Below are 11,207 nucleotides of genomic sequence, written 5' to 3'. Positions count from 1 at the left end.
CTCCGGGGACAAACAAAAAATCAAGTCATTTTTCAAAGGATTGATTCATTTTTAAAGAAAATATTGGGCTCACCGGAGGTCAATGTGACACCGGCAGGACGGCTGGTGGAAGGCAGACAATTTCCTCCACAGAAACTCGGATACAGCGGGGATGAGCGTGTGTGCATTTTAAATCGACTCACTGCCATCCGGCGCACTTTTTTTTTTTTTTTTTTTCCCCCTCTCTGAAGAGCTGCAAACCTCCAGATTTGATATCATGGGTGTCCCCTCAGAGGTGACAAGCCGGCAAAGCTCGGGGTATTTGCCGTGACAGCAGTGCAGCCGATTGAACTCAAACGCATCATCCCCGGGATTCTTCTGCAGCTGTCGAAAGTCTGAAAGTTGTGCATGTGACTTTGAATTTCACAAGAGGACGCGTGCGCTATTTTTAAATGCGGCGTTTACGCGGCAATTGGCAAACAGCAGGTACGCCGCGGAAAATGAGCTTCGCTGGAACAAAAATAGCAGTCGACTGGATATGAGCTGAAAATGACTGAATTTGAATGATTAAAAAAAAAAAACGCTAAGTATAGGAAATGAGGCTTCATTATTGTGAAAAATGAATGCGAAACTACGTGTAGCTCTATGAATCAAATACAACGACCTGGAAAAATGAAGGCTATGTTTTGTTTAGCATCCTTATGTTGAAATCGGAGTCATAACAAAGATCTAATTTTTGTTTACAAAGCTAGGAATAAATATCAGCTGCTCTTTTATCCATCTTTTCTCTGGCCCGGCAGATTTAATCAGCCAAGGCCTTTCAAACTTTGGCCAAGAATAATCGGACGTTGATCCGATATTTGCCTATTATTTAAATTTTCCACGTTTTGTAATGCAAAGAAATGGCCCAAAGTATTGACATGGAGTGCACAACCTAAAGTCAGTTTGTACAAAAAAAAAAAAATCATAAAAACATGGAGTAACATAAATTAAGGATAAATATATGGAATATGACACCCGTTACACAAATAAATACCCTTATAAGGTCATGCACCATGCAATGCGTATCAACTAATCCATTCAATTGTCTACTAGTATAGTAAAGAGCAAATATTTGCAGACTTGTTTGTTTACTGTAGAGTTGCTTGTGATTTACTTGTGGAAAAATAGCTATTTCGCAACTAAGAATTGACGTTATGATTGTTCAGCCATCCATAACACTTACCTAAAGCATCTTCCGTTCACGTGGTTTAAGAAATGAAAGAAAAATCACCAATGACACAACCACAGTTTATTACTGATGTCATCACTTACTCAGACAATGTTGCATTTGGCTTGAAAACAGTCATGTAAATGTTCTTAGCCAGTCAGTGGATTTATTTCTTTATTTTTTTTTTTTTCCTTTTTTAATGTCTCGATAGTCAGGCTTGAACCCCAGGGATCTGATTTAGGCCGGAAAGATAGCAGAAGCTGCCAGAAAATTGATTTTCCAAAGACAAAGGACGAAAAACTACTTTCCGCTCGCTGCTGCTGACTGCCTGTAAAGATAACAGTTCCAGCTATAACTCCAAAAATGTGCATTTTTATGCAAATCCATTTAAGTAACTTCTAAATATGAAAAAAAACAAAACATGTCGCATAATGACATCAAACATTTCAGGCAGGGACGCGTTAATGTGGTTGTGTACTAGTTTGACAATCCCACTGTTACTCGGTTACACTGCATCTTTTTCTCATCACGCTACGTTGTGCATCAGCGGTGATACTCGCCGTCGTTCGCCCCAAGAAACAACACCTGTAGAGAACAAATAACTCTAGAGTTGAACATTTAGATAAAGTTCACCATTGGAATCCACTACAAGCTGTATATGGTATAAGAGAGCAAATCCCGCTGGTTGGTAAGGCTTCTTTCAAGAGTCCCTTTATTGAAATCCACTTCTCGGATTGGATGTCCAATATAGTTCGTGAGGGTTTTCCGAGGATTCACTTGCAGTTTATTTACACAAAAGCTCTTTGCATCGGCCTCTTCTTCTTCCATTCACCTGGGATGGAAAATGCCGCATATTAAAATCAAACAATAATTTGGAAAGAGAAAACGTCCTCAAAATCGTCATCTATAATAAAAGCATTGCCATGTAAAGTCTTCAATTTTTACCTCAGCATTTCAGTTGTAAATGTATTTTTTACAATTGAAATTTGTATAACACCCTGTTTGAAATTTTGGTATGCTATATATGCATATTAAAAATTCGTATGGGAGGTGAAAAAAAAGAACATGTTTTTGTTTTGTTGACACTCCCTACTGTAGCTTCTATTCTATGCGCCTTATAATGCAGTGCGCCTTATAGATAAAAGCAGTTTTAAAACAGGCCAATCATTGTGTGGAAAATACGGTACTTTGCATGTATTTATTTATTACGTTTTCAACAAGATAAAATGAAAAAACACAACTTTACTACAGGAGTAAATTCATTGTGTTAAAGAACAAAATGCATATTCTTTTGAGAGTATTGTCACATTTTTTTTAATCTTACCTTTATAGTTAATTTCGGGAGTAAAAGGCATGATATCACAGGAATGTTTTTGCTTGTGAAAAATCTTTCACTCCTCATTAATTTCTCTGAAAAAGAGTGTTTGTAAGACTTCTTTTTTTTATTGTTAAGGATTATAGCTAGAACATGACAATTTTTTTCCCTCTAAGCATTGCAAATCGGTGTCTTCACACCAATAAGTGACACTGAATGAGTGTCTTTGCTTCTGAAAAGGCAAACACTTTTGCATATGCTAATAACGTTGATGTGGTGTCTTTGGACCCAAATCCATTGAAATCCCTGTTCTTGCTGAAAGTTTAGTGCATCACAAGCACGAGGAGCAATGCAGAGTTAACATCCAACTTTAATAAAAGAAGAAGTCGGGAGACCTCAGCCCACACTTACTGACAAAACCTTGGCAAAGCAGTATCAAATTTTTACATTATTTAACCCTTGAGATCATTTAATATTCTCCCGGTTGACTTTTTCATTCGCACTAAACCTAGAAGAGCCTTCATCGCCCCAGTAGAAGGTGAAACAAACAGACACATGATTGGAATTCTCATTTTCCTTTTTTTTTTTTTGCTTTGCCTTTTGAATTCTGAGGCATCCAAAGAGGATCAGCAGCATCAGCGGCTGTGAACTTTAACGACCTCCGTTTCTAAGGTGGTAACGTTTTCACCGCTTCGGATAGAGATGCCGCTAAGTTGGACGTGTGCTCTCCCGACTTGAAGTTGTGCAGATTAAATTGCCTGTCAAGCCGTCCGAGTCGGCTGACTGGCAGCTCCTTTGCCTTCGCTGGAAAAAAAGCGTTCCGAGGGAGGGGTGCGGGCCCCGCAACCTTTTGTCATCGCTCCCAAAGTCCGTTCGGATGATTTTGAACGCAGAATATCCCCGGGCGGCATGAATGCAACTTCTAGTGCTTGACTTATGTGCCGCACACCTCCTAAAACGTTACAAATCTTGATGCTCAAAAAACACATTTTGCGTTAAAGGGACCCAGGTAGTTTATGCAAAGTAAGTGTATCTAAAATATTATATTTTAATAACAAAGTAACAGATATTCCTCATTTTATTTTAAATGATAATTCAAATTAATGATGAAACAAAATGACAGCATCTGTAGCTGTGCACGTTTTAATGATTCAATATCGCAAAGAAACTTATAAATTAAAAGTAATACTTTGTTTTGTTGCTGATGTTTGAGTACAAATTATTCACTTTGATTTAAATTTATAACCCAACAATTTAGGGTGCTCCTTTTTTGACCCGATCTGCGTTATTTTTTAACCAAACAGTTTTTCGGCTGTCTAACAAAATAGTAGGGTGTCGCAGCGTGGAGCTAGCCAGTGAGCATCAAATGTGGTTTGTACCAAATCATTTCAATCCGAAACTGTGCCCGCAATGAATGTAACGCTAAATTGAGATGCAAATTTGCCGCTCACAAAAGGCTTAGAAGCTAATCTTCACTTGTGACTGCGCGTCGGGTTTCTTCAGGAGAGCAAATGATTATCGCGGCCCTTCTTTATTTAAAAAAAAAAAAACTATAAATAAAGAGGGAAAAACACTTTGCAGGGTGTCTTAATTGGTATCTGACAAGTACTAATTTAACACGTAGATGATTGTTTTCACTGCTGCTTGCAAAGTGTGCCCGGCCGCAAGATTTAACACAGCAGAATGCGCAGAATGTGTCGTTGAGTTGTGTACGACACCAACTGGGTTTATGATAATAAGGATGTTTGAAAGCGGCAGGCGGGATTATTAGGACATAATACACCTGGAATATCAGCAGGAAAGCGAAAGCTGAGAAACGGCAAAGTCAACTCTCCCGATTTGTAAACACCTAGTGGATGATGCGCGTCATTCAAATAGGCGCAAGTAGAAGCTTATTTAGCAATCATATAGTTAGTTGGATTTTTAAGGTCCGTTTTGGGGTGCTGAAACACCGCCTGAATAAATCCATGCACCGTCAAAATTTATAAGGTCTCAAGATGTTATTCACTGATTGTCCCTCATTTTTTTAAACGTGTTAAAACAGTACCTTCTAGAAACATTTTTGCTCAACGGAAGTGCATTGCACATCTGGTTTTGCACCCCTAAACCTCTGAATCACTGCAGACGGAAAAGCTGTTAGGGGGTTGTCTTCTCACTTGCTGCGCTACCACCTTTTTTTTTTTTTTTAATATAAAACTGTGAAGTATCATTATAAATATTACAAAGGTGTCAATGAGCCAATATGACAAGTAAATGTCTCACCTGGAGTTCCCGCTGAAATATGTGATGTTACCAAAGTTGCTCCCTATCTGCAGAAATCTTCCCCATCATCCATGCAAAAAAAACAAAACAAAACATATTTATTCAGACTTTATCGCAGTATAATTCCAAAGCTTGTTTCTACATCATGACATCATAAATCGATATCTCCAGGCTCCAGGCTGCCAGCTTCAGGCAGGTGTGGTGTGGACACTTTAAATAATTAAGCACATGGAGAGAGGCACAAGCCAATTGTATGGGTCATCATAACAGACTGAAGGATACGGGCGTCGTGTTACAACGTTAAAAGCAGGTAATCGGAGCGAGTAATTGGCCAGTTTGGGTGATCAAAGTGTCTTGAAAGTGCTAAGGAGACATGGCAGCTCATTGATTCCGAGCCCCCGGAGACCCCGCTGCAAACATTAGCTCGTTCTCAACGCCAGAGAATCTTGTCGACTTTGAGCGGGCGCGTAAGGTCACGTTCAACAAGTCGGTCCGCGTTTAAACGGACCTGTTCGTCGCCTGCAATCTTACCTTCGTGGTTTTGATTTTGTTTCCCGTCGCGCAGCTCCAACCCTTCAGATCGGGGAGGACTTTGCATTCTTCGCCGTCAAGGCACGGGTGCATCTGACACCACCACTTCTGCTCCACTATGGACGCTGGAAGACACGAGTTTGACTTCATTGGAAATTTTCACAGGCATTTGAATGCACCGTGAGCATGGTTTTAACCGTCCGAAAACCAAAAGTCCCCTCCACCCCCCATATTTTCAGCAAAAAAGAATCAATGCATCCCTAATTTACACCCACTTAGAAAGACTAACATCAACCAGTAGCAAAACCAGGATTAATATCGATAATTGCGTCTCTCCTATCAACGCTAGCACCCGCTTAGAGAGTATCCACATGCAAAATATTCATCTACAAGCCATACATTCAAAACAAAAAGCCACCGAGCTGGAAAAATATATATATATTTTTAAAAATAAGCTAATTTTCATGGACTTCTCAGTAACTAATAACCCAGTGCCAAGAATCAGCACCACAGACAGTTCCGTTGTGTTTAACACTTTAGTTCAGTTTTGCTTATTTCATGAACACCTATTATGCTGCTGCTACAATTAAATCTTTATGCCGAACAACGTCTGGCCAAGAGAATATTTCATACGTTTTTGGCGACATTATTGCTTCGGAAAAGTTTTCGGAAAGAAAAACCTAATGAAAACTCTGAAAAGGCCGTGACACCGGCGATGAGACTGCTATCCTTAAACTACATCATTAAACAAAAAAATCCCAATTGTGCTAAAAAAGCCATTATTTATTTGGAAGCGGTTTTGTCTTTTGCGGAACGGTACGTTTACTACGAATGAAATGCAATGTTTGCAGCTCTGCCGTCTGAATCCTCTCCGTAGATAATTAAGACTTCCATATCACAATTATTGTATACTCCCTCATTCCAATAATGTGAAGGCAATCTTCTAGAACACGGAATGAAGCTGCTGGCCCATTGGCAGTGAGGCCATTATCACTATCACACATCCCCTTCATTTAGCATTAGCGGAGGATGATAGTTGCTATAATCTGCACGTAACACCAGAACCTCAATAGAGTAAATTACAGCGCAATGATACCGAAATCAATTTGTATCACGCACGCTTTATAGCTTATATAACAACACTGTGGTGGAAAAATGGACACGGGGTCAATGGCGGGCAGATGGCTATTAAAAAACAACAACAAAAACCCCCCCCACCAAGGTTCCTTGTCAAATGATAGCTACACAGAGTCCAATGCTTGCGTTTCACTTAACGGTTAATGATGTGAACATGATGGCTGAAAACATCTGGAAGTGTGTCGTTTAGTCATTTATTTTCATCGTGGCGTGAGATGGCTTTGACCTTGAACTCGCTGGTTGCGGAACGAGCGGCGGTTTATTGACTTGGAAATGTTTGTTTGCTAAGTGTCCGTTTGTCCGTTCGGAGCGAGAGGAACGGATAACGCACTTAGGATGAGTTAACCACTTCTGTCATATTTTCGCAACGTTTTCAGCGCTTTATTGACGTCCTCTCAGATGGAGGCGCGTGTGATGGTTTATCACGGAGAGCAGTTCAAGGTAATTCCATCTCAGAGAAAAAAAAAAGGCATAATTAAAAGGTTAAGTGCTGGTCACTTTTGCCGAGAACACCCGCCGAGCGCTAAACTGAGGCCCGTGTCTCACAGTTCTAATTTGCAGAAAATGTCAATACTAAAATGTCAAGGAATAGGTCAAACACAATTGGATCCAGAGTTTAGAAAGAAAGCTCCACCAAAGCCAAGTCGCTTGCGCGGAGCTTGAACTCGGACGCGTTGGCATCTTAAGAGACATGCTTGTCATTAAAGGAAACCAGTTAAGCTGATATGGCGCCGTCTGGCTTTGTGTAATACTTTTTTTTTTTAATGTTTGTGTCTGGATCTGATGGTAATAGACTAATGGCCTTGGGATTAAAAATACAGTCATTTTTGTCAAACGATTGCAAAAAAAAAAAAAGTGGTTGAAGCAATGTCAGCCTCCAAGGTTTTACAGGATTGTTTTTTTTCCCCGCTGACGAATATTAATGCTGCCCCGTATCAGTGTTAACGAACATAACGTAGCCTACCATCGCTAATTAGGACGAATTGAAATGACGCTGCAGATGAAGAATGGCAATGTTTAAAATAAATGGGTTTAAATCGCTGTTAGCTGTGTGAATTTAGGACTTTGCATGTAAACTTAAAGTGACAATCATGCAGTTGTGTTCCAATTAGCTCGTCTCTGCTATCTGCTAACGTGAGGACAAAACATATGCCGCATTCAAAAGCTGTCAGGCATCTCAAACTCATCAATTAACTGTCATAGTATTTAATAACTACATTCATGCAATTTCTGAAAAAAAAAGTGAAAGCATAGGGCTGAATATAGAGGTATCGTATGAATTGGAACGAGATAAGCTGATGGAATGTTGGGGATGATCCTTAAGGTCAAATAAAAGAGCTAAATAGTAAAAAAGGATTAAAAAAAAGTGAATTATGGGGAAACATTTTTGGAATGTTAAAAATCATCAATAAAGCAAAATGAATGAGCTAAATGAACGTGAATCTGAAATAGTAAAGCTCTAAATGGGAAATGTAAGATCTCCCAATGTATATCAATGGGACTTTTTGGGGTGAAAAATATGGAAAACGATAAATACAGAAAAATCCAACTGCCTCCCACCCAAATAATTTGAATAACATGAAATTGGAATGGCGTGAATCAGATTAACCGGAATCGAAACGCGTCAAACAGGCAGAATAATACAAATAATAAAGGAATAAAAACCAGTTGCGTCAAAGAGCACAGCTATAGAATTGCTCCTCAAATTAAACCAACGCTTCAAAAAATTGCTCTGCTCCGCAAAAAATATTTATTTAAATTCCTGAATAGACAGTCCTTGTTGGATTTCCAGTCGCTTCATTCAACAAAATGCAAAAAAAAAAAATGCATAAAAAGCACAATCAACTCTTCACGGTCATTTCTCGGCGCCCACTAGGCCAGACTTGCCTTTTTAAGCCGTACAAGAACCAAACAAGCGTCTAACTGTAACAAACCGTACCGTCTACACAGGAGGGGGCGGCTCTGGTGGTCCCGGCGACTTGTCCCGGAAAACAGGAGCACTTGACGGTTTGCGAGCGCTCCTCGATTTTGTTCTTGTTGCAGCAGCGATGCAAGGCCACCACCTCGCAGGTGCCCGTGGGAACATGTTGCGCTGCTGGAGAGATGACAAAAAAAAAAGGAACAATCAGTGTTTAATCCTGCGCTCTGTAGTAAGTTATTACCCTCCACTCGTGGCCTTGGATGGAGTCCCATAAGAGCGTCTCTCCCGGGCCTTTACAACACCTCTTTCATCTCTCTCAGCGCTAATACTCACAAAAGGAGACAGCCCATTTTCTTTTAAGCACCCTCCGCTTGTAGCAGGCCCCATTTTCTTGTAAGCGTCACTCAATAAAAATTGCGAGCGTCTCTAATTACCGTAATTCTTCCCGCATCTTTCATCCGACTGACGGCTGATCGTCTTTAGCGGGGGAAGGCGAGCGGTTAATCTGGCGCGTTTTAAAGGCGCAATAAAGTGAATTGATCTCGAATTAAGTCGTTCAAAATGTTTGGGATGGCGTGCTGGTTTTTAATACCAAGGATGAGCAGATTGGGCGTCGCCATGGTAACGTGGTGTCACTGATTGCAAGCAGAGGTGGTAGACGTACTGATACTGCGTACTTAAAATGAAGCGCAGATGCTTGTGTAGGGAGGAAAAAAAAGTTGAGCAAAGTCTGGTATTTTTTTTAGATTATTCTACATTTACAAGTACAGAATACAAATGCAAAAATCACAAATATACTCATCATATTTAATTTGGATTTAATTTATTGGACATATAAACACAAAACAAATGGTAAAAAATAATTTAAAAATAAAATTAAAGAGGAAAAACATCAATAATATATATAGCAGTTTCATAGTTTACGTGTTCAAAAACTATTACAACATATGAAAAACTTAACTGTGTTAAAGCAGAAAGCAGGGAGTTACTTTTCAATCACCTTTTGATATATATATATATATATATATATATATATATATATATATATATATATATATATATATATATATATATATATATATATATATATACACACTGTATATATATTCAGTCAGTAAGAGTAGAAACGAACCAATTCCGTCCAAGCAGAAGTCCGATACTTGAACGGCGAAATAGCAGCGCTGCAGAACTCGCAGCCAATTTCCAGATCACGCTCCATTGTCTGAATTATTTAGAGCCTCAACGGCTCCTTCCTCTATTAACTGCTTGTGACATTTTCATGAGGCGTCCTTGTGAAGATACTTCCGCCATGATAAACGGGGAAAAATAAAAAAAATCTGACTGCGATCCTAGTTATGTATTTCAATGGAATGTTATTGTATTCGGTGACAGCAGTCAGTGTTTGCTACATTTTTAAAAGTTTTAAATTAAAGTTTTAAATTGCGATAACATAATGACCATCTCATCCCCGTCTTCACCATTTTGAAAGCACTTTGAAATAAATGCATTGAGGCAGTCCATGTAGAACCAAATAGGAAACGTCTTCTTGTTTATCCATCGGCGGAGACATACTGTATTTCTCAGATTACAAGTCGACCTCGTTTACAAGTCACCCCCCCCCCCTTCGCCGTTTCTCCCCCCACCTGCCAACATCTATGCTGTCTTGTTCAAGTACACAAGCAAGACCTGAAGGAGACAAGTCAAGCCGTATTCTCCTTTTCATAATGCTTCAAATGATCCACGCAGCCTCATTGTTGACAACAAAGAGACAATAAGGCAGCGGATTTTTCTATGTCCTGTGCAAATGCTCTAAAATGGATGCATACTATATCAAATTAGAGGTATATATAATCATTTTAAGCCTTGTAAATAACATAATAGTATTTTTTTTGCATTCAAATTAACGTTCTTCAAAAAAAATCGGTCTGTTTTGAGTTATGCGATAAATTGACCCCCTAAATATGGGGTTGAAAATGAGGAAATAAAATAGGACTTGTACTTGGAAAAATACAGTAAATGTGTGGATGCTAATTACAATTTGGCCTGTTACCTTGAATAAAAATAACTTTAAAGCAACTTAATAGCATATGACTTGGGCGCAGACTAAAATGAAATGAACTGTACCATGAATCAAGATGAAAGACAGAATCTCAGTCTACTTTCTTACCGTCGAATATTGCCTCCTTGGAAGATTTTTTATACCGTGTAAAAAAAAAAAATGCGTGGGCACTTTCCATTTGCATTTCTTACATGGAGGAATGCAACATAAAACAGAAAATCAATGGCATTTGCATCTTAAACAAAAAAATAAAATAAAAAAAGGAATGGCCGTGAATTTTTCTCGGTCCTATAGCCGCTTTAAACTTTGAGGGAGCCTCTGTCACACTCGGCTTTGCGAATGCATTCTGCCGCCAGACCGAGATGCTTTCCTCCACATCTTTTGGCGGAGAAAAGCTGAGTGGGCATCCAAGAAGAGCTCCCGTATCCAATCGGGAACGGCGCGCAGCCTTTCGGCGTGAAGCGCGTCTTTTCCTGAGATTCTGGCAACACTTGTCAAGCAAACATTTAAGCCGCTTGTCTCGCCGCGGGCGCGTTTGTCTTTCACGCTCGGGGCAAGGCGTGAAGAAGCATTTCGCAACTTCGGGAAGACCACCCGCAACAAGTTTGACGTACGAGGGCCGGCCTGTGACACCGGTTGCTGGACGAGTTTCTGTTAACTCTTTTGGTGAAATGGACGAGAATTCTGGTCATTTAAAAGAATAGTAAAAATGATAATAATATTCGAATATTAGAAATACATCCAGCAATTACTAATTTGAAGGTCTGATTTTTTTTTTTTTTAATCCTGTTCA

The 11,207-nt window shown here is 39.5% G+C and overlaps 1 protein-coding gene across 1 annotated transcript in view; it reads right to left on the bottom strand.

The window, feature by feature from the left end:
• Positions 1-1,264: 1,264 nt before the first annotated feature.
• The window catches only part of LOC148405613 (chemokine-like protein TAFA-2), a 33,666-nt gene continuing 23,723 nt past the window's right edge, over positions 1,265-11,207 (bottom strand). Inside the window, exons 3-6 of the mRNA XM_088406500.1 lie at positions 8,374-8,529; positions 5,298-5,422; positions 4,767-4,823; positions 1,265-2,021 (exon numbers count right to left, since the gene is read on the bottom strand). Coding sequence (XP_088262626.1) covers positions 4,794-4,823; positions 5,298-5,422; positions 8,374-8,529 — 311 coding nt within the window. The 3' untranslated portion in view covers positions 1,265-2,021; positions 4,767-4,793. The remainder of the gene's footprint in view (positions 2,022-4,766; positions 4,824-5,297; positions 5,423-8,373; positions 8,530-11,207) is intronic.

This window comes from Hippichthys cyanospilos, chromosome 22 (assembly GCF_059441005.1).
Source record: "Hippichthys cyanospilos isolate Australia breed blue-spotted pipefish chromosome 22, RoL_Hcya_1.0, whole genome shotgun sequence".
In the NCBI taxonomy this organism is placed as follows: domain Eukaryota; kingdom Metazoa; phylum Chordata; class Actinopteri; order Syngnathiformes; family Syngnathidae; genus Hippichthys; species Hippichthys cyanospilos.
This window is presented reverse-complemented; position numbering and strand designations above follow the sequence as displayed.